Source organism: Taudactylus pleione, unplaced genomic scaffold (assembly GCF_031769625.1).
Source record: "Taudactylus pleione unplaced genomic scaffold, aTauple2 ptg000894l, whole genome shotgun sequence".
NCBI lineage: Eukaryota > Metazoa > Chordata > Amphibia > Anura > Myobatrachidae > Taudactylus > Taudactylus pleione.
The window spans coordinates 47,228-72,756 of NW_028285295.1; the positions used below are offsets into that span (position 1 = coordinate 47,228).

General features: G+C 48.3%; 1 protein-coding gene across 1 annotated transcript in view; it reads right to left on the reverse strand.

Moving 5' to 3' along the window:
• The window catches only part of LOC148474097 (cholesterol 24-hydroxylase-like), a gene marked incomplete at its 3' end in the record, with an annotated part of 54,612 nt that overhangs the window by 18,534 nt on the left and 10,549 nt on the right, over nucleotides 1–25,529 (reverse strand). The window contains exons 2-8 of the mRNA XM_088459088.1: nucleotides 23,269–23,346; nucleotides 19,063–19,144; nucleotides 12,732–12,805; nucleotides 9,930–10,016; nucleotides 9,704–9,842; nucleotides 9,509–9,622; nucleotides 6,003–6,159 (exon numbers count right to left, since the gene is read on the reverse strand). Coding sequence (XP_088315214.1) covers nucleotides 6,003–6,159; nucleotides 9,509–9,622; nucleotides 9,704–9,842; nucleotides 9,930–10,016; nucleotides 12,732–12,805; nucleotides 19,063–19,144; nucleotides 23,269–23,346 — 731 coding nt within the window. The remainder of the gene's footprint in view (nucleotides 1–6,002; nucleotides 6,160–9,508; nucleotides 9,623–9,703; nucleotides 9,843–9,929; nucleotides 10,017–12,731; nucleotides 12,806–19,062; nucleotides 19,145–23,268; nucleotides 23,347–25,529) is intronic.

Below are 25,529 nucleotides of genomic sequence, written 5' to 3' on the forward strand. Positions count from 1 at the left end.
CCCCATCACCTGCACACTGCCCACACTACCTGCACACTATCCCCATCACCTGCACACTACCCCCACCACCTGCACACTACCCCCCACCACTTGCACACTACCTTGATACTGCCCCCATCACCTGCACACTGCCCCCATCACCTGCACACTGCCCCCATCAACTGCACACTACGCCCATCAACTGCACACTACGCCCATCACCTGCACACAGCCCACACTGTCCCCATCACCTGCACACTGTCCCCACCACCAGCACACTATCCCCCACCACTTGCACAGAGCCCACACTGTCCCCATCACCTGCACACAGCACACACTGTCCCCATCACCTCCACACTGTCCCCACCACCAGCACACTATCCCCAACATCTGCACACTACCCCCATCACCTGCACACTATCCACACTGCCCCCATCACCTGCACACTGTCCCCATCACCTGCACACTATCCACACTGCCCCATCACCTGCACACTGCCCCATCACCTGCACACTGCCCTATCACCTGCACACTATCCCCCATCACCTGCACACTACGCCCACCACCTGCACACTATCCCCCACCACCTGCACACTATCCCCCATCACCTGCCCACTATCCCCCCATCACCTGCCCACTATCCCCCCATCACCTGCCCACTATCCCCCCATCACCTGCCCACTATCCCCCATCACCTGCCCACTATCCCCCATCACCTGCACACTGTCCCCATCACCTGCACACTGTCCCCATCACCTGCACACTGTCCCCACCACCAGCACACTATTCAACATCTGCACACTACCCCCATCACCTGCACACTGCCCCCATCACCTGCACACTGCCCCCATCACCTGCACACTGCCCCCATCACCTGCACACTGCCCCCATCACCTGCACACTACCCACACTGCCCCCATCACCTGCACACTGCCCCCATCACCTGCACACTATCCCCCACCACCTGCACACTACGCCCACCACCTGCACACTGCCCCCATCACCTGCACACTGCCCCCATCACCTGCACACTGCCCCCATCACCTGCACACTGCCCCCATCACCCATCACCTGCACACTGCCCCCATCACCTGCACACTGCCCCCATCACCTGCACACTATCCACACTGCCCCATCACCTGCACACTGCCCCCATCACCCATCACCTGCACACTGCCCCCATCACCCATCACCTGCACACTGCCCCCATCACCTGCACACTGCCCCCATCACCTGCACACTGCCCCCATCACCTGCACACTGCCCCCATCACCTGCACACTACGCCCATCACCTGCACACTGTCCCCACCACCAGCACACTGTCCCCACCACCAGCACACTGTCCCCAACATCTGCACACTGTCCCCAACATCTGCACACTGTCCCCAACATCTGCACACTGTCCCCAACATCTGCACACTACCCCCCACCACCTGCACACTACGCCCATCACCTGCACACTACGCCCATCACCTGCACACTACGCCCATCACCTGCACACAGCCCACACTGTCCCCATCACCTGCACACTACACCCCATCACCTGCACACTACACCCCATCACCTGCACACTACACCCCATCACCTGCACACTACACCCCATCACCTGCACACTACACCCCATCACCTGCACACAGCCCACACTGTCCCCACCACCTGCACACTGCCCCCACCACCTGCACACTGCCCCCATCACCTGCACACTGCCCCCATCACCTGCACACTGTCCCCATCACCTGCACACTGTCCCCATCACCTGCACACTGCCCCATCACCTGCACACTGCCCCATCACCTGCACACTGCCCCATCACCTGCACACTGCCCCATCACCTGCACACTGCCCCATCACCTGCACACTGCCAACATCACCTGCACACTGCCCACACTACCTGCACACTATCCCCATCACCTGCACACTACCCCCACCACCTGCACACTACCCCCCACCACTTGCACACTACCTTGACACTGCCCCCATCACCTGCACACTGCCCCCATCACCTGCACACTGCCCCCATCACCTGCACACTGCCCCCATCACCTGCACACTGCCCCCATCACCTGCACACTGCCCCCATCACCTGCACACTACGCCCATCACCTGCACACTACGCCCATCACCTGCACACTACACCCCATCACCTGCACACAGCCCACACTGTCCCCATCACCTGCACACTGTCCCCACCACCTGCACACTGCCCCCATCACCTGCACACTACACCCCATCACCTGCACACTACCCACACTGCCCCCATCACCTGCACACTACACCCATCCACTGCACACTACCCCCACCACCTGCACACTGCCCACACTACCTGCACACTATCCCCATCACCTGCACACTGCCCACACTACCTGCACACTATCCCCAACATCTGCACACTGTCCCCAACATCTGCACACTGTCCCCAACATCTGCACACTGTCCCCAACATCTGCACACTACCCCCCACCACCTGCACACTACGCCCATCACCTGCACACTACGCCCATCACCTGCACACTACGCCCATCACCTGCACACAGCCCACACTGTCCCCATCACCTGCACACTACACCCCATCACCTGCACACTACACCCCATCACCTGCACACTACACCCCATCACCTGCACACTACACCCCATCACCTGCACACTACACCCCATCACCTGCACACAGCCCACACTGTCCCCACCACCTGCACACTGCCCCCATCACCTGCACACTGCCCCCATCACCTGCACACTGCCCCCATCACCTGCACACTGCCCCCATCACCTGCACACTGCCCCCATCACCTGCACACTACACCCCATCACCTGCACACTACCCACACTGCCCCCATCACCTGCACACTTCCCACACTGCCCCCATCACCTGCACACTACACCCATCCACTGCACACTACCCCCACCACCTGCACACTGCCCCCATCACCTGCACACTACGCCCCATCACCTGCACACAGCCCACACTGTCCCCATCACCTGCACACTGTCCCCACCACCTGCACACTGCCCCCATCACCTGCACACTACACCCCATCACCTGCACACTACCCACACTGCCCCCATCACCTGCACACTACACCCATCCACTGCACACTACCCCCACCACCTGCACACTGCCCCCATCACCTGCACACTGTCCCCATCACCTGCACACTGTCCCCATCACCTGCACACTGCCCCCATCACCTGCACACTGCCCCCATCACCTGCACACTGCCCACACTACCTGCACACTATCCCCATCACCTGCACACTGCCCACACTACCTGCACACTATCCCCAACATCTGCACACTGTCCCCAACATCTGCACACTGTCCCCAACATCTGCACACTGTCCCCAACATCTGCACACTACCCCCCACCACCTGCACACTACGCCCATCACCTGCACACTACGCCCATCACCTGCACACTACGCCCATCACCTGCACACAGCCCACACTGTCCCCATCACCTGCACACTACACCCCATCACCTGCACACTACACCCCATCACCTGCACACTACACCCCATCACCTGCACACTACACCCCATCACCTGCACACTACACCCCATCACCTGCACACTACACCCCATCACCTGCACACAGCCCACACTGTCCCCACCACCTGCACACTGCCCCCACCACCTGCACACTGCCCCCATCACCTGCACACTGCCCCCATCACCTGCACACTGCCCCCATCACCTGCACACTACACCCCATCACCTGCACACTACCCACACTGCCCCCATCACCTGCACACTTCCCACACTGCCCCCATCACCTGCACACTACACCCATCCACTGCACACTACCCCCACCACCTGCACACTGCCCCCATCACCTGCACACTGTCCCCATCACCTGCACACTGTCCCCATCACCTGCACACTGCCCCATCACCTGCACACTGCCCCATCACCTGCACACTGCCCCATCACCTGCACACTGCCCCATCACCTGCACACTGCCCCATCACCTGCACACTGCCAACATCACCTGCACACTGCCCACACTACCTGCACACTATCCCCATCACCTGCACACTACCCCCACCACCTGCACACTACCCCCCACCACTTGCACACTACCTTGACACTGCCCCCATCACCTGCACACTGCCCCCATCACCTGCACACTGCCCCCATCACCTGCACACTGCCCCCATCACCTGCACACTACGCCCATCACCTGCACACTACGCCCATCACCTGCACACTACGCCCATCACCTGCACACTACACCCCATCACCTGCACACAGCCCACACTGTCCCCATCACCTGCACACTGTCCCCACCACCTGCACACTGCCCCCATCACCTGCACACTACACCCCATCACCTGCACACTACCCACACTGCCCCCATCACCTGCACACTACACCCATCCACTGCACACTACCCCCACCACCTGCACACTGCCCCCATCACCTGCACACTGTCCCCATCACCTGCACACTGCCCCCATCACCTGCACACTGCCCCCATCACCTGCACACTGCCCACACTACCTGCACACTATCCCCATCACCTGCACACTGCCCACACTACCTGCACACTATCCCCATCACCTGCACACTACCCCCACCACCTGCACACTACCCCCCACCACTTGCACACTACCTTGATACTGCCCCCATCACCTGCACACTGCCCCCATCACCTGCACACTGCCCCCATCAACTGCACACTACGCCCATCAACTGCACACTACGCCCATCACCTGCACACAGCCCACACTGTCCCCATCACCTGCACACTGTCCCCACCACCTGCACACTGCCCCATCACCTGCACACTACACCCCATCACCTGCACACTACCCACACTGCCCCCATTACCTGCACACTACACCCATCCACTGCACACTACCCCCACCACCTGCACACTGCCCCCATCACCTGCACACTGTCCCCATCACCTGCACACTGCCCCCATCACCTGCACACTGCCCCCATCACCTGCACACTGCCCCCATCACCTGCACACTGCCCACACTACCTGCACACTATCCCCATCACCTGCACACTACCCCCACCACCTGCACACTACCCCCCACCACTTGCACACTACCTTGATACTGCCCCCATCACCTGCACACTGCCCCCATCACCTGCACACTGCCCCCATCACCTGCACACTACGCCCATCAACTGCACACTACGCCCATCACCTGCACACAGCCCACACTGTCCCCATCACCTGCACACTGTCCCCACCACCAGCACACTATCCCCCACCACTTGCACAGAGCCCACACTGTCCCCATCACCTGCACACAGCACACACTGTCCCCATCACCTCCACACTGTCCCCACCACCAGCACACTATCCCCAACATCTGCACACTACCCCCATCACCTGCACACTATCCACACTGCCCCCATCACCTGCACACTGTCCCCATCACCTGCACACTATCCACACTGCCCCATCACCTGCACACTGCCCCATCACCTGCACACTGCCCTATCACCTGCACACTATCCCCCATCACCTGCACACTACGCCCACCACCTGCCCACTATCCCCCCATCACCTGCCCACTATCCCCCATCACCTGCCCACTATCCCCCATCACCTGCCCACTATCCCCCATCACCTGCCCACTATCCCCCATCACCTGCCCACTATCCCCCATCACCTGCCCACTATCCCCCATCACCTGCACACTGTCCCCATCACCTGCACACTGTCCCCATCACCTGCACACTGTCCCCATCACCTGCACACTGTCCCCATCACCTGCACACTGCCCCCATCACCTGCACACTGCCCCCATCACCTGCACACTGCCCCCATCACCTGCACACTACACCCCATCACCTGCACACAGCCCACACTGTCCCCATCACCTGCACACTGTCCCCACCACCAGCACACTGTCCCCAACATCTGCACACTGTCCCCAACATCTGCACACTGTCCCCAACATCTGCACACTGTCCCCAACATCTGCACACTGTCCCCAACATCTGCACACTACCCCCCACCACCTGCACACTATTCCCATCACCTGCACACTACGCCCAATACCTGCGCTCTGCAGGATCTTGGTCAGGATGTCTTTGGGAACGTCCTCTCCGCTCAGCATTTCTTCTTTCCTTTGCGCGATACATTGGCGGCCAGTTTCACGCAGCAGCTCTGCACTTTCCTGCACTTCCCGGATAAATGGCCAGTGCTGGGGCATGTACTGGAGGCACAAAGGAGGGTTATAGTATTCTCATTACCACATAGAGGGCCTGATACAGAGATGTACGCCAATGCCAACGCTGTCTGTGTGCGCAGCTGCAGCGAGGGGATATGTAAATGTCGCACCTGCCGGAATACGTACTGAGACGCCCACAGGCGCCTCCACAAATCCAAGCCACTGTGTAGAAAGACGCAGCATCAGACGCAGATCCTTTGATAATCCTCCCGCGTAGCCCTATAGCCGCGTGTACATGCGCGGATTGCCGATGATCACTCACCTGCGTGACCATCGGAATAGCGTACATCTCCGGAGCAGGCCACAATCAGAGTCATGTGCTTTTATATAGTGAATTGTACGCATTAGCTTACAGGTGTGTAATCGGACGTCTTATAATATTCTACGGTACCACAACGCACCGCGCATAATTACCAATGCTGTAATAAGTATCCGAGGTTACTTTGCCCCTGAGAGGTACTGACTTGTCCTTTATGCACTATAATCCCCATTATGATGTTCAATCAATGCTCTTTTTAATTAGATATTAATGTATAAAGCCCAGAGTATAACAATAGATTGTGAGAGTGGCATACTGTACAATATACAGATAAGAGGCCTTGTATTGTACAGTTGGCCAGTATTAGAAAATAGGGACATGACTAGGGACCAGTCTCCACGGACAAATCTTTAGGACCTAGGACTGTAGCTGCATATTACAGGCCATTGGGAAATAATAACTGCAGCTTTGGTCATTCCGGTGCATGAAGTCTGTACTAAGAGCACCCAAGGTGTAAACACCGGCATGTAGTATAAATACCGACACCGGTATCTCGACAGGCGGCTTCCCAAACGACGGTAAGCTGACCCCTCTTAGTGTTTAGCTGCGGGGGGGAAGAGTTAGGCTCCCCCCAGGGAGGGTTAAGGTTAGGCACCCCTCGGGGAGGGTTATGATTAGGGGGCGGGGGTTGGTGGTAGGCACCCCACTAAGGGAGGGTTTGGGTGGGGAAGAGGGGTAGGGTTAGTATACTTACCTGCCCCTGTCGGGATCTTTCAGCATCGGGATTCTGCCTATTTCTGGCGGCTACTCAGTGGTTGGGACATCATACCCAACCCGTAGTCACCATAGAGATCTGCAATTACTATTCCCTATAATGCTGCCAGGTGAATGCAGGGCAACATACAGTGGGCAGCAGTACAAGCATTCAGGAGAAACTATGCTAAATGTAGGGGTCTGTGGCCGGAGGCCGACCACACGTGATTAAAATGGCTGCCGCGGCATTGAGGGGATTAACCCTCATGCCTTTGCGCCATTTTTAAAAGGACAGTGTAAAAGCACACGGCACATGGTTTATAATAAACTGTATTAAAGTATATATGTATTGCTGTAATGCACTGCAGCTGATCTGCAATGCATTAGTGCATGAAGCAACGTATATTTAATAGGCTATGCACTATATGGTTTAAATGTATATTTTGTAGAGAAAATGCACTTAGAAGGAATGTATAAGTTGTTTTGTTTTAGAAGGCTGTAACAGTTAAGTGAAATGGTTATGAGACCTTCTCACCTCCTGACATAGGAAGTGATATGTTAATCATCCTGACCTACAGTATGATAGTGGTCAGACCCATTGTGTAACAAAGCTTTCTTTGAAGTGCATTCCAAGTGACCTCTGGCTGGAAGGTTACTGTGTGAAGGTGTGAATGGTGTCATATAGCCAAACACTTCAGATACAGAACTTACTTTTGAAAAGACAATTTGTTTTTAAAGAAGATCCTTTTGGATGCCACTTCTAAAAGCTGAATGTGTTAAGGTTGGAAATGCCAAACTGATAAGGATGAATGTCATTTACCATTTCCTGTGACATGTTATACCAACATTTTAGGAGACAGTATAATGTATGATAAATCAGTTTGTGTTGGTGGATTAGGAAGGAGGATATTGAGAGACTCCTTTGAAATGTAAGACGTATTTATTTATGTTCTATGAGATAGCCTGATTGGCTGGAAGGAGCACAGGGTGGATTTGCCCCCCTGTGATGTTGTGTGTAAGAATGACATAAAAAGAGGGACTGTGAGCCCTGTATGTGGTACAACCCTGTAACTTCTGTGTGGAGGAGACCTGCTGATAAGATTCCTGTATGTGATACAACCCTGAAAATCCTTTGTGGAGAATTGATGTTTGATTTCTGTGTGATATTCCCCTTCAGACGGAAGGGAAGGTCTTCTTTAAGACATTGAGCAAATAAACACCGTTTGCCTTTACTTCAATTGACTCAACCCTGCGACCAACAGAATTGCGCAAAACGCTATTCCGTTCTCCTGCTGTTCTGGATAAGAGCTCCGTGTCTCCAAGTTCAAGCCCTCTGCCAAGCTACCGTGCAGACCTGGTCCATTGTGAGGGTTCAGGTGGGAACAGCCGACACCAAACAGGAGGTGTGTCCGCAGTTAATCAAACGCATACGCAGCAGAAGCGGTCCCAGGTGCCAACGTAGGAGCCTGAGGGTACCGAATAAGCGGTTCCAAACGCTGATGGTAGAGTTTGGTGGTGGCAGCATCGTTAAACGCCCACGGCGCAGTGGGCAGAGTCAGTGACAGGCGGTCACTGACTGAGTGGGAGTCCAAAAGCGCTAACCCACGACCAGGGCCGGCCTAGGCGAAAGGCGTCCGGTCACAGGGTCTTTGCCACAAGGAGAGGAGTGTTACCAAAGAACCGAAACCAGTACACAGGTCATCCGAGACCATGAAGGTGATAGTGAGATGATCAGAGGCCATAGACCCAGCTATCCCCTTCATGCCCCAGTCCTACACTGCCCTCTTCAAGTACCCCTCAGCTGGATCTATGGCTGCTGTAGGTGAGTATGCATGTATGTGGGATCTGGTCATAATCCTGACAGTGGGGATGCCAGCGCTTAGAATCCCAATGGTAAGTACTGGGTTTAGGGTCAGGCACCAGGGGGAGAGGGTTACGGTTAGGGTAGGGAGAGGTAGAGGGTTAGGATTCTGACAGCCGGGATCCCGAGTGCCAACATCACGTATCCAACCCATGTATATATGTGTGTGTGTGTGTATGTATGTATGCATGCATGTGTATGTATATATGTGCGTATGTGTATATATGTATGTACAGTATGTGTGTGTGTATATATGTATGTACAGTATGTGTGTATGTATATATGTATGTACAGTATGTGTGTATTTATGCATGTATGTATATATATATATAAGTGTGTGTGTATGTATATGTGTGCATGAATGATTGAGAGATTTACCTCTGAGCAATATATAGCTGTGATACTCATATATGACCCTGGGCTGATTACATGATGCAGGTAGCCTTATACCATGATCTTACCTGCATGAATGGGTTTTGCATATACTGCACCATCCCTTTCAGAACCTTGGAGATGGCGTTAGGAAAAGCCGTCTGGTTTCCCTCCACCAAGCCGAGGTCCATTCCGAACGCGACCTGCGGGCGAGGTAACCACAATCTATTTACTCTGCATCTGGAGGTTACAGTAAAACGCATGGTTATTGAGTAGCACCTGACCTTTGTGATGACATCCAGTGTGACGCAGTTGATGACGGCGTGCAGACTCACTTGCTGTTCCCCATCCGCTTTCTCCGCCAATTGATCCATGAGCTGCTCGGCCTTTTCGTTAAAGACTCCGATCACCTGCCTGAGGTACCTACAATAACCTTCTGTAAGAGCCAGAGCTGACCAGCCTTAGGCTTGGCCAGACAGGGGACATCTATGGAAAGTGTTCCAGACTCACGTGTGGCTGAACGCTGGGTCCATAATACGCCGCTGTTTATGCCAGTGCTCGTGGTCCGGATCGGTCAGCAAACCTTTCCCCAGGAATCTGCGGAGCAGAGGAACCAGCGCTGCCTGTAGCTTGTTAGTGATCCTGGTACATTATCCTCTACTTTATGTCTCCTGTATGTTCACAGTCTTTGTCACTTGTCCCTGTCATGCGTGATGTGAAATCCATTCTGTATGCATCTCTATCTTATCCGTAATTACTGCTCTACACGCAGCTGTCACACTGGTCCTTCCATGTCACTCTGTCTGCTTGTAATTGTCATGTATGTCATTTTGTCACTCGCTCTCCCCGTGGCATACTAGTAAGGATTTATACTATGTACTTACGCTTTGGCTAGCGGTTGCGTACTGCGCTCTGTAACACACCAGCCCGAGGAATCGGATGGATGTTGTGTGAAACGCGTGGCTTTTTATGTACACTCTCATTTCATCTCTTTGTAAACTGCTTGTACTAGCTTGTATTAGTGGCCATTCTTTCGTATTTGTATTTTTTTAATTAAATACTATCTACTTTTCAAGCATCATCCATGCTGTTGTTTTACATCCCTTTCCAAAATTCTCTTCTTGGATCTGTTTTTGTTATTAATAACCGACGGACATCAATCAGGTACTTGAAATAAATGTTCAGAGAGCTTTATTAATACAGTGAGGGTGAGTATAATAACCTACCTGTTTCTAAATAAAATCTTTATAATTGCCGTACACGATGTCTGGCAATCTACGCCATCTCATGTGAGTTATGTAACACAGAAAGAAGATAGCTGAAGGAAGTTCCTAAACATCCCTAACTGAACGGGTGAGACACTTCAGGAAAGCTGCAGATTGAATTATCCTCACCTGTTGCAACCATCGAAGAACAGTGTGCACTATATATTTATCTTTTCCATATATAAAGCTGTGTAGCTTGGAGCTACAAACACTCTGTGAACTGGAGACTGCTGGCTGGGGATCTTGTCTGCTTGTCACTGGAGCCCAGATTTGGGAAGAGGAGATAGAAAGGTACCCTGGAAGCATCCTGGAAGTTTTGGAGGGAACCATCCCTCTCCTCCAGACATACCAGAACCTGGGTGTTGACTATCTGCTCAGGTGGGCTCAGACACAGACCACTCCCCACAGCCCATAAGGGCAATGTTAGCTGAGTGAATGCACTTAGGTTGATTGGTTAAGGGACCCAAAGAGGATTTTACCCCCCTGTGGTATTGTGTATTGGAACCAGATAACAGATGGGACTGCGTGCTCCGAAATATGTGTATCCTTCAGAACATCAAGGATTGTACTGTAATATCAGTATGCTGTGATACCATCAAGCACCATCTGCATAGGGAAGTGTTTTTCTCAAGACATTCAGCAATAAACATCTTGCTTTTAAGACTACTCATCTACTGTATCCTGTGACAACCAGAATATCGCGAAATGCTGTTCCGTTCTCCGTCTGTTCTGGATTGAGCCCAATGTCTACAAGCTCAAGCCCTCTGCCAGCTACCCTGGAGACTTGTCCTTGGTGAGGGACCAGTGGGAATTAGTAGACACTAACCAGGAAGTTTTGCAGCAGAGTGACCATGCATACCCAGAAGTAGGCAGTTCCAGGTGCCAGTGTAGGAGCCTGGTGGAAGTGGTATCAGGTGCCAGTGTAAGAACCTGGGAAAAGTGGTTCCTGGTGCCAGTCTAGGAGCTTGGTTGTGGCAGCAAGTTACCTTCCCATTACGCAATGGTTGCAAGAGGTTACTGATGGTTAATGGGAATCCCTAATACTCCAAGATCCTGTAGGATCAAATAATCTGTGTTTGCATGGTCATCCAGTCACATACACAGACATTTAAGAAGCGACAGAACCACCCATTTCTTCAATGCACTGGAACACTATAATGTTTTAATGATACCGCTTGTATGACACTTATGTGAGTTTGAGTTTCATTAAACACACACTTGCATGAATGCGCTATCCTGAGAAATGCAAGATCCAATTAGACATGCCAATTCGTTCTACTCGCGGTGAGGGCGTGTGAACTGGGAGAAGGGCATGAAAAAGTGGGAAAACCATCCTGGACCCCCAAAAATTGTCAACTGAGGCAGCAGGACCATAGGCTGTTAGTGGTCATAAGGAAAGTACTGGAGGCTTTTAATTGGTGTCAAATGGCTGATTTTTGCCTTTTTTTTTTTTTTTTTCACAAACCGTAAAAACTTTCTCTGTTTAAATACAAACAAATAGAACGAAAAATGCAAAAAAATAAAATAAAATAAAGTAAAAAGGTGTTTTTGGAGGTCATTCGAGGTGATTTTACATTTCTTTTTTTCTTTAAACATGGAATTTATTATTTTTTTTAAATAAAACATTTGTTTGTTTAAATAAATACTTTTAATACATTTGGTGTGACTAAAAAATCAGGGCCAGGTCACCGTTTACTTTCTGGCCCTAGATTAATATATATATATATATATATATATATATATATATATATATATATATATATATTTATTCAAACATATCTCCTCTATGCATGAAATGAATAGAAAAAATACAAAACCGGACACATCATATACAGTTATGGAAAGGAAGATCCAGCTACTATAGGTCATCAGCCTCCGAAATATGCAATGCTTGGCTACACATTAACAATGCTAGGCACATAACACTTTAACATATTATATTTACATTCCGCCTGAACTGTGTCACAATCTAGATGAAGAGGTCAGTCCCCCCCATTCTCCCCCCCCCCCCCCATTCTCCCCCGCTTACGGTCAGACATTTACATACCTTTTGCCAAAGAGATAAAAAAGACGTTTGTAGGTATATGGATCCTTCGGGGAATTTGGAGACATCAAGTAGTTCTGTATAGAGAGAGTAGATAGAATGTAACAATCTCCTGTGGTATAACATTACACTGCTTATATGAAGCGCCCAGGAGATGCAGCGCAGTCATTCTCAAGGTCTGATGCGTAAGTCAGCAAATTCAAAGAGACTGCAAACCGGGTCCCCCACCGCGACATTGGCTGGCATGCTCCGCCAATTCTGGAGAAGCTGTGTGCAGAGCAGCTGGGCACTCTGATGAAGGTACACAGAGGGACAAGGTGAGGGGGTGGTTAATGTGTAAGCGGCACTAATGTGTGGCTTCATGTTATAAGGAGCATTACTACTGCAAGACATACAGTAATGAGTTATAAAGAGCACTACTACTGCAAGACATAACGTGTATAAGGAATACTATGGTGTAGCATACCGTGAATGGGCACTACTGTGTGACATAATGTGTATAAGGAATACTATGGTGTAGCATAACGTGAATGGGTTGTGTGTAGCATAACGTGAATGGGCACTACTGTGTGACATAATGTGTATAAGGAATACTATGGTGTAGCATAACGTGAATGGGTTGTGTGTAGCATAACGTGAATGGGCACTACTGTGTGACATAATGTGTATAAGGAATACTATGGTGTAGCATAACGTGTATAAGGAATACTATGGTGTAGCATAACGTGAATGGGTTGTGTGTAGCGTAACGTGAATGGGTTGTGTGTGGCATAATTGGTGTGCACTGATGTGTCCTCCTCTGCGTTCAGCACCCCTGCCCTAAATAATTCCTACAGTGATCACTATCTAATCCTCTACAACTGCTAAACCAGGGCTTTAATGTTTTTCCTTTTATTTGTGTGTGACCTACACCAATGTAGTGCCAGCTTTACCTACAGAACCAAACAGTCCCAAAGGTCTGACTATGGCATATGTATGAATCCCCTGCACGATGAGCTCTGTAGTGTGTGTATTTTAACACACACAATAATATACACTTGTATGTTGTTGTAATATTAATTATATCTGTAAGAGCATAGACTAAGAAGTGGGAGGAGCCAGGAATAGTAAGGGGAGGAGTCTATGCCAGGAGCCAGGTGCTGAGTAGGGCCTGTGTGCTTTAAATGCCAGTCAGCCATGGAAGAGCTTACTCAGATGCAGGGCAGAGTGCCCCTCTCATCTCTAATATATACAACAACATAGCTACTAGTAACAGTGATAGGGGCCTATTCATCATGACTAAAAATTCTCTAGGAGGTAATTAGGTGTAGAACTCGCATGGCGTTCTACCTAATTACCGGAGGAAGTCATCATTCCTCCTCTCCATCAGTATCTATTCCAGAAAGTTGTCATTTTTGCGATGACAGCTTTTCGCAAAATAGATACTTTTCCCTGCCTGCTCTACCTTACAGCAGCTATAATCAGTGCTGCGCATGCGCCGTTGCATCCGTAAAGGCAGCGCATGCGCAGCACTGCCTACAGCTACGGTAATTCTGTCCCCCCCTTCGCTCACCTCCCTCTGCCCCACTTACCTGGTTGCTGCAGCCACCTCTAGCTCTGGCTGCTGCTCTGACACTGCGTTCTCCCGGCAGAACACAGTAAAGTTTAGAAGAAAAAAAAAATGTTATTTTTTTCTAAACTTTACTGTGTTCTGCCAGGAGAACACAGTGTAAGAGCAGCCACCGGAGCCAGAGGAGGGACCAGGGAGCGCCGGAGGAGGACCTGCTCACACTGACAGCAGGTAAGTGTAACCCGCTATACAACCACCTGACAGTGGTGTATAGTAACACCATCTAATTCCGAAAATACAAAATTTTCAGAATAGCATAATTTCCATATCCCCATACTAATGTACTCTGTACTAATGTATGGGGAGTGTGGAAAGTAACGCAGGGGGACTTACCCAGGAGATATCAGAGACAACTCCTGTGTTAAGAGTCATCATGAATACTAAAATAATGGTAATTAAGGAAAATGTCCTTAAAAACATTATTTTAGTGTATTAGGAGCTTATGAGAACTGAAGATATTTCGGATAACTTTGTGGACACATGGGGGGAAATTTTGCCCACCCCATGCCACTTCCCATCAGTGACATCTTTCTGGTGATTTATTTTCAAAGATGACACATGCACAGAAAAGACACTGGAACAGTGCCGAATATACCACCGCAGAGATGGCACCACTGGACATGTTTAGAAAGGGGGCACCACATGGGCAGCCACAGTAGGGATTGGTTGGTCCTGGGAGCAGGGGGTGCAGCGCATGGCCCCATTAGCCCATGGTAGATACGCCACTGATTAGAACTATGGAATACGCTGCTCACATGCTCCCAATTTCTTAGCTTCCTCTGGTTGGGAACATTCTCGAAGTAAACACACGGAGTAAAATGTGTATACATAGAAACAACCATTACCTGGTAATAAATCATGGTATAAGGGGAATTATTTGATGATACAAAGCGTTGGTAATGGATTGTAATGCTAAGTGATACCAGTAGAGTCTGCAATAGTAAATAATACTATGATGGCCGGGGACTCGGGAGATGTCCAAGCCTTCCAGGGGATGCACAGGTTTGTGCACAAGATCCAAATCAGGACGTGCTGGAGGGGTGAAGGGACAAAGGATGAAAGTGTATTCTCCAACTAAGGTCCTCATTAGCATAAACCCCACCTTCCCAGCATCTTCTCAAAGGTCCCACCCAGGCTGTGTCCACCCAGGTTCCTCTCCTCCTCGGGGCAGGTCTGCAGGCTCTCACTCCCCACCATGTTGCAGGGATTGGGTGGAGCAGGCTGGGGTGACAGACTACGGATGCTGGTGTCAGTGAGGACTCATTAGCTGCTGAGTGAGTTACAGTTACTATGGGTTACACCGAATACTATGAGACGCCGGGCCCTGGTGCTTCACAGTGGCATTAGTGCTACCTCAGAATGTCACAAGTTCTGTCAATGTGAAATGTTATATACAGTATAGTTCTGTAAATTAATAGTTCCCTTTATATAAGGCAGCAGGTATGATAGGTTATCCTCTGTAAGACTCATCATATTGAGAATTACTTTATGAACGCTTTTTGCAGACTCCTCCTGACACAGCCATCATCTGCTGATAATGATGCGGTCAATGTGAGTGGCGCTACCACCAGTGACGTAACTAAGGGGGGTTGAGCAGGGCGTGTGCCCATGTGGCGCCGTATGACCGGCGGAGGGGCGCCGCCGGCCACGGTACCGGCCCACCCTAGTTAGGCAATGTAGCGCCAACCGCAGTGTGTGTGGTCAGCTTTACACAGTACCGGTGCTAGGCTTCCCTGCGCCCAGTGCCGGTCCTGTGCTGCACAGTCATGACGTTTCTCCCATAATGCAAAGCGCGCCAGCCAGGGAGGACTGATATGCGGCGGCAGAAGCAGTGGCCAGAGCCGGAGGGTGGATTAAGCGAAGTCTATTTTTTTTTTACTTGTGTGTCTGCACTACGGGGGGGGGGATCTCTATTGAGTGGTGGGGCACTACTGGGGACTCCACGGGGGGGGGCTACTACTGGGTGAACCTCTACTGGGGACTACTACTTGGGGGGAAACTACAGCTGGGGACACTAAATAAGGGGCTTACTACTAGGGGACCACTCACTACTGGGGGCACTAAATAGGGAGGACCACTACAGGGGGCACTGGATAGGGGGGGATCACTACTGAGGGCCTGCATAAGGGGGACCTCTACTGGGGGCACTGCATGGGGGGGGACTACTGCTGGGGGCACTATATAAGGGGCTTACTACTAGGGGCACAAGGGACACTGCACTGGGGGGACCACTACAGGGGGCACTGTATAAGGGGCACTGGATAGGGGTGATGACTTCTGGGGGTCTGCATAAGGGGGACCACTACTGGAGGCACTGCATGGGGGGGAGGGACTACTGCCGGGGTGTTACAATCATGGGATTTAGAGGCTGTGTTCCCGGACTGGGCCTTGGACCTGTACTACTTGGCGCAGACGCTCGCTGGAGGAGACTTGGCTTAATAAAGTTCCTCCGCATGAGAGGGAGCAGTGAACTGATGGGGAGTTGGAGTAATGTAGAAGTAGCTTGGAAGCCACTTGGAAAGACTGGATAGCCTTGAGTGGACGTTAGGAGCTGGGAAGCTACGTGGAGCGGCTGGATAGCCGTGGGTAGACGTTGGTAGCTGAGTGGCTACGTGGAGCGGCTGGAGAACCGTGGGTAGACGTTGGTAGCTGGGTGGCTACGTAAAGCGGCTGGGTAGCCGTGTGGAGACGCTGGTAGCTGGGAAGCTACGTGGAGCGGCTGGGTAGCCGTGTGGAGACGCTGGTAGCTGGGAAGCTACGTGGAGCGGCTGGGTAGCCGTGTGGAGACGCTGGTAGCTGGGAAGCTACGTGGAGCGGCTGGGTAGCCGTGTGGAGACGCTGGTAGCTGGGAAGCTGCGTGGAGCGGCTGGATAAGCGTGTGGAGACGTTGGTAGCTGGAAAGATACGTGGAGTGGCTGGGTAACCGTGTGGAGACATTGGTAGCTGGGAAGCTACGTGGAGTGGCTGGGTAGCCGTGAGGTGAATACTAATCTGGATAGCAGGAAACACCTTTGGAGCACAGTGGGAAGGCTCACTTAGTAAAACTAAAAGACTAGTTGCACTGGCAAGTTGTGTCAGCATTGGGGATCCTTTTATAGTAGACGCTGAGAGCTGACAGGCTGAGAGAGAAGGAGAAGATTCCTCATTGGTGGTAGTGGAGTCACATGGGCAATCCAAGATGGCCGCGCCCATGGACCGGAGGACAGCGCTTCTTGGAAGTAACCAGCGGGGACCAGCGATCAGCAGGAGCCGGCGTGGAAGCAGCACAGCAGCGGGACCCTCCAGAGGACAACAGCGGAGACCGCCCTGAGAGAGGAGGAAGCAGCGTACGGCGTGGGAGCCGGAAGACAGCGCGGGTCAGCGACCGAAGGTAAGCAGCAGGGTCTGATTCTGGGGTCTCCAGAGCGGCGTGTGACACGGGGGCACTATATAAAGGGCACTGCATAAGGGGATACCACTACTGGGGGCACTACATTGGGGGGACTGCTACTGGGGGCATAAGAGGGACCACAACTGGGGACATTGCATACTGGGGGTACTGTACAAGGGGCACTACTGGGGTTAAGGTGCATATGGAAAGGAATGTTCAGAGTGATGAAAAAAGGGTGTGTCATTTTGACATGCCCCATTTTTAGGTGACCACACCCATTTTTGCCGCACGCGCACATAGGGGGGGTTCCATTCTTAAATTTGCCCTGGGTTCCAAATACCCTAGTTACACCACTGGCTACCACGCTCTCAGCCAATCAGCGCTTTCCCAATAACTCCTATGACAGCACCCAGGTGACCTATCTTTCTCCGTAGCACCTTGCACAGTGCACACTGCTGTCCCTGGGGATCAGGTTTTTGTTTATGTTATGTTATGAAGACCTATAACATAATATGTACCAGTGGGCCCTTAATGTCCGGCATGCTGACATTTGTTGTGGCATGCTGGGGCACTTGTTTGTACTTGTATTCCCCCTGTTAAGAAAAATATTATCAATTTTTTTACTCACCAGGGATGCAGGGAATAGCTTTGGGCTTTCAGCCCAGGGCTGGTAGTTCTTTGGGAGGAGTGACCCCAATTTATTTTTGGGGGCCCCACTTTATGAGGAATTCCAGCCCTGGGCTGAACAGTTTGGGACTGGTTAATGTTATCGCAGTGGGACCCCTTGCTGTGTGTCCCCTTGCTATGGCATTAGCCCCACAACTGGTTTAACCCAGTGCTGGTTATAGAAAAATAGAGGGAATCCCATATTGATTTTTCCCCCAATTTGCCAATACCAGCCCAGGTTGAGAGGTTCAAGATTTGGAGAGGTGGAGAACCCCACACAATTTAAACAAAGCCTGCACAGATCATACTGATCTGTGCAGTGCTTCTGTTTGGAAAGGTTTACCGTCGTTGTTTAACTTCTATTTGCCGCTGGTTTTGAATTGAAAGATCAAAACAGACAGCATTTAGAGCTGCAAAACCCGTATGACATTGACATCAGCTTTCAATTGAAGCTGAAACCCGACAGATGATGTACATTTGGATTCTGACAGCAACACGACGGCGATAATGGTTTTTGTCCGTCAGTTTTGGATTAGCAACAAAACCGACCTTCAGCAAAAATGGATCCCGTAGAATCCATAGAAAGGACACCAGCTAGTACATCATTCCCATCAGTGTTTGAAGTTCAGAAAACTAGTATGAAAGTTGGAGCATTATCGCGGTCATATCAGACCAATTCACCCTCTTACCTTCACGGACTCAGGGCTGGTGGTGCTTATCATCACATAATGCAGAAAGTTTGTTCTGAAGATTGGCCCGTACTCTTCTGCCCTACAAGCGTAACGCAAGAGTTAGAGGAGAACAGAAATACTTGAATTCTATCTGGATTTTCTGACGCCTCGGTGATGTCACCAGTCCCTATCAGAGACCCTAGAATTAATCAGTACAATATGGCATTACATTAAAGAAAGTCCCTGACAAGCTACGTTACTCTCTCCTTGGCGCCAATTCCTTTTATCTAAATAGGTCTAAATTTTCACACATTTTCCAGCTACTGAAAGACATAAATTACAGACCTATAACTAATTCTTCCTTAGAATGCAGGACCTGGACAGAAGATAATGTCACGCTCTCACTGCCATATTGTTGCCACATTTTCCTCTACTCTGAAAGTTTAGCAACTTGATCACTGTTTTCATAATGGACCAGTCACCTACACAGAATGTACAGTCAGGTGCATAAATATTGGAACATTGACAGAATTTTCAGATTTTGGCCTCTATTCACCACCACAATGGCTTTGAAATGAAACAAACAAGATGTGCTTTAACTGTAGACTTTCAGATTTAATTTGAGGGTAATTACATCCAAATCAGGTGAACGGTGTAGGAATTACAACAGTTTCTATTTGTGCCTCCCACTTTTTAAGGGGCCAAAAGTAATGGGACAAACTAAACAATCCTAAATCTAACTTTCACTTTTTAATACTTTGTTGCAAATCCTTTGCAGGCAATTACAGCCTGAAGTCTGGAATGCATAGACATCACCAGACGCTGGGTTTCATCTCTGGTGATGCTCTGCCAGGCCTCTACTGCAAATGTCTTCAGTCCCTACTTGTTCTTGGGGCATTTTCCCTTCAGTTTTGTCTTCATCAAGTGAAATGCATGCTCAAATCGGATTCAGGTCAGGGGATTGACTTGGCCATTGCATAACATTCCACTTTTTAGCCTTAAAAAACTCTTTGGTTGCTTTTGCAGTATGCTTCGGGTCATTGTCCATCTGCACTGTGAAGCGCCGTCCAATGAGTTCTGAAGCATTTGACTGAATATGAGCTTATAATATTGCCCGAAACACTTCAGAATTCATTCTGCTGCTTTTGTCAGCAGTCACATCATCAATAAATACAAGGGAAACCAGTTTCATTGGCAGCCATACATGCCCACGCCATGGCACTACCACCACCATGCTTCACTGATGAGGTGGTATGTTTTGGCTCATGAGCAGTTCCTTTCCTTCTCCATACTCTTCTCCTCACTCTGGTACAAGTTGATCTTTGTCTCATCTGTCAATAGGATGTTGTTCCAGAAATGTAATGGCTTTTTTAGATGTTGTTTGGCAAACTCTAATCTGGTCTTCCTGTTTTTGAGGCTCACCAATGGTTTACATCTTGTGGTGAACTCTCTATATTCACTCTTGTGAAGTCTTTTCTTCATTGTTGACTTTGACACATATACACCTACCTCCTGGAGAGTGTTCTTGATTTGGCCTACTGTTGTGAAGGGGTTTTTCTCCACCAGAGAAATAATTCTTCTGTCATCCACCACAGTTGTTTTCCGTGGTCTTCCGGGTCTTTTGGTGTTGCTGAGCTCTCTGGAACATTCTTAAAAACAAAGAACGCAACGAACAGTTGATTTGGCCACACCTAATGTTTTTGCTGTCTCTCTGATGGGTTTGTTTTGATTTTTCAGCCTAATGATGGCTTGCTTCACTGATCGTGACAGCTCTTTGGATCTCATATTGAGAGTCGACAGCAACTGATTCCAAATGCAAATGTCACACCTAGAATCAACTCCAGACCTTTTACCTGCTTAATTGATAATGAAATAACGAGGGAATAGCCCACACCTGTCCATGAAATAGCTTTTGAGTTGATAGTCCCATTACTTTTGGCCCCTTAAAAAGTGGGAGGCACATATTGAAACTGTTGTAATTCCTACACCGTTCACCCGATTTGGATGTAATTACCCTCAAATTAAATCTGAAAGTCTGCAGTTAAAGCACATCTTGTTTGTTTCATTTCAAAACCATTGTGGTGGTGAATAGAGGCCAAAATCTGAAAATTCTGTCAAGGTCCCAATATTTATGGACCTGACTGTGTGTGTGTGTATATATATATATATATATATATATATATAATATATAATAAATATATATAATAAATATATATAATATATAATAAATATATATAATATATAATAAATATATATAATATATAATAAATATATATAATAAATATATATAATATATATATATATATAATATATATATATAAATATATATATATATATATATATAAATATATATATATATATATATATAAATATATAATATATATATATAAATATATATATATATATATATATATATAAATATATAATATATATATATAAATATATATATATATATATATATAAATATATATATAAATATATAATATATAAATATATAATATATATATATATAAATATATAATATATATATATATATAAATATATTATATATATATATATATATATAAATATATATATATATATATAAATATATAATATATATATATATATATAAATATATAATATATATATATAAATATATAATATATATATATATATATAAATATATAATATATATATATATATATAAATATATAATATATATATATATAAATATATAATATATATATATATATATAAATATATAATATATATATATATATATAAATATATAATATATATATATATATAAATATATAATATATATATATATATAAATATATAATATATATATATATATAAATATATAATATATATATATATATAAATATATAATATATATAAATATATAAATATATAATATATATATATATATATATAAATATATAATATATATATATATAATATATATAAATATATATATATATATATATATATATATACACACACATATACATACACACACACACACACACACACACATATATATATATACACACAGTAAGGGCCAATTCCATTAAGCACAAGTGGCGCCGGGAGGGCTTCCAGCGGTATCGTATGTGTTACCTCCCACTAGTGGATTTCTGCCGGCAGCCTATGGCGTTATGAGCAGATATCAGCTTCCATAATAGGCTAATAAATGTACAGCTACAGTGGAATCTGCCCCACACACGTCCTGTAAAACCTCTGATAATTCACATGACAGCATAAGCTCACACAATGCACAACACAGGCTGTATATACCTATATCCCACAGTACATGCTGCACCCGAATGGCTTCCATAGTGACACTTTAGGTGTGTTACATGTACCCAGCAGGCTTTCCCCGGCATAAGCATACTGCACACCCATGGCCAAAATGCTTGTCACAGTCCTATAGATTGTAAGCAGGGTCCTGTCCACACTTTACTTGTCTGTTAATACTTGTTTTATTACCATGTTAGCACCTATCTGATAAGTGCTGGTGCTATATATACACATAGTAACAGTAATATACAGCAGTAAAAGCACTGCCTCATAGTCAGGAGGAATTAGCTCCTGGTGAATGCTGCATTAGTTTAGTCTCCGCTGTACGTCCTGCGGTGACACTTCCACGATGACCGCCATATACAGTATGAAGCCATCTGGGACACGATGGGGTTAGTACTTATATAGATCTCACATTCCTTCGTTATTAGCCAGGGCCGGATTGAGGGCCACATGGGCCTGGAGCTGAAAATGATCAAGGGCCTATTATGAATATCAGAGGAGGTGTGACCATTACTGTGTAGGTGTGGCCAGTGCCATGTGGGAGTGACCGTTACTGTGTAGGTGTGGCCAGTGCCATGTGGGAGTGACAGTTACTGTGTAGGTGTGGCCAGTGCCATGTGGGAGTGTACATACCCTACACTATCGTCCCCTATGTCTCCGTAAATATGTAAAAGAAAAAAGAAAAGCTTCATTTTGTGAGGTAACTAGAAATATAATATTACTACTTATGATTTATGGCTGACCATGTGGACAGTAGATGGCCAGTCAACATCATGCTGTCATGATGATGAGCCTATTTTTATGTGGAGGCCTGGAGCTGTAGCTCCATCCGCCCCATTGTTAATCTAGCCCTGTTACTAGCATATTATTTAGCCCCATGTACAGAAGCTGCATCAGACACAAAGCAGGGTCGCCCACCCTTACAGCAAGACTTACCATTGCAAGTACAGGTCATGTACCACCTTGTAGTTCTTCGAGGCTTTCTGAATGGTTGTCATATGACCCAGGAGGAAGCTGGAATAGGAAGAGGAGAAAGAATTATAACACACAACACAGAACATTAATACTTGTACAGACTATGGGGCAGATTCATTTCGCGGCTAATTGCCGCGCCGGTCCAATTCAATTTGCGGGGATTCCTTGCGCAAGAGTTCCCGAGAACCTGCGCGCGATTCCCCGCAGTCAGACTTGACCTTGCAGCACCTGGTGGTGCGAGGTAAAATCCACGTTATTCGGCCTCACACGTGGGGAAAAAACACATTGATTTTGCAGTTTGCGCGGAACCAATGTGTTTACAAGCATGAGTCCCGATTTTATGGAGCGGGGTAAAGACTATTTAATTGAATAGCTTGTCCCCGCAACCAATTGCCGTCCAAAATCCCTGCGGCGCGGGGACAAGCTATATTTTGGACAGCAACTAGTCGCGGGGACAACCCCACAGCTAATTGAATCTGCCCCTATGAGTATGCAGTTCCGATATTAGTGGTTTATGGGAGTGGCCCCTTTTATAGAAAACTGCTGCATATACTGACATTTGTGTCTAGACAAAGAATACCATTTTAACAAAGTGGGCTCCTTTTTATAACCACTTGCCTGGCATGGTCGCGTCAGATGCACCCACGGCTTCTCTCCTGTTGTTGTGTCCCGATCACCATGCTGGCTTCAGTGATCAGGCAGTAAAGTCTCACCCTATACAGCGGCCTTTCTCCTAGCCATTACCGGCCTCAGGAACACCCACTTACTGTTGCTGGTTTCTCTTGCAAGTCCTGCAAGAAGTAGTTTTACAGTAAAGATAAAGTATGCATAAATTAGAGATGAGCGGTTCAAATTTCAGGGAATCCAAACACGCCTGCACTTCAGGAATCAGAGTCTAGCTGACCCAGGGCCCATGTGCTCCTGCCAGACTCAGATGCCAATTCGCAGAAAATTGTCATACTCCCAGCGTCTGATTCTAGCAGGTTTTGGATTCTATTTAAGGGAACCGCAGTGGTGACTCGGCACTATATCACTCTGTTTTCAGGCATGCCGCTGTGTGCTCCGCTGAACTCTGCTAGTTCAAGTGCCTGTGCTGTGTCGAGACTCTGTACCCCATACAAATGGCTGTGCTGTGTTCAGAGACTCTATACCCCATACAAGTGGCTGTGCTGTGTCCAGAGACTCTGTACCCCATACAAGTGGCTGTGCTGTGTCCAGAGACTCTGTACTCCATACAAGTGGCTGTGCTGTGTCCAGACTCTGTACAAGTGGCTGTGGTGTCCAGAGACTCTGTACTCATACAAGTGGCTGTGCTGTGTCCATACAAGTGGCTGTGCTGTGTCCAGAGACTCTGTATTCCATACAAGTGGCTGTGCTGTGACCAGAGACTCCGTACTCCATACAAGTGGCTGTGCTGTGTCCAAAGATTCTGCACTCCATACAAGTGGCTGTGCTGTGTCCAGAGACTCGGCACTCCATACAAGTGGCTGTGCTGTGTCCATACAAGTGGCTGTGCTGTGACCAGAGACTCCGTACTCCATACAAGTGGCTGTGCTGTGTCCATACAAGTGGCTGTGCTGTGACCAGAGACTCTGTACTCCATACAAGTGGCTGTGCTGTGTCCAGACTCTGTACAAGTGGCTGTGGTGTCCAGAGACTCTGTACTCATACAAGTGGCTGTGCTGTGTCCATACAAGTGGCTGTGCTGTGTCCAGAGACTCTGTATTCCATACAAGTGGCTGTGCTGTGACCAGAGACTCCGTACTCCATACAAGTGGCTGTGCTGTGTCCATACAAGTGGCTGTGCTGTGTCCAGACTCTGTACAAGTGGCTGTGCTGTGTCCAAAGATTCTGCACTCCATACAAGTGGCTGTGCTGTGTCCATACAAGTGGCTGTGCTGTGACCAGAGACTCTGTACTCCATACAAGTGGCTGTGCTGTGTCCAGACTCTGTACAAGTGGCTGTGGTGTCCAGAGACTCTGTACTCCATACAAGTGGCTGTGCTGTGTCCAGACTCTGTACAAGTGGCTGTGGTGTCCAGAGACTCTGTACTCATACAAGTGGCTGTGCTGTGTCCATACAAGTGGCTGTGCTGTGTCCAGAGACTCTGTATTCCATACAAGTGGCTGTGCTGTGACCAGAGACTCCGTACTCCATACAAGTGGCTGTGCTGTGTCCAAAGATTCTGCACTCCATACAAGTGGCTGTGCTGTGTCCAGAG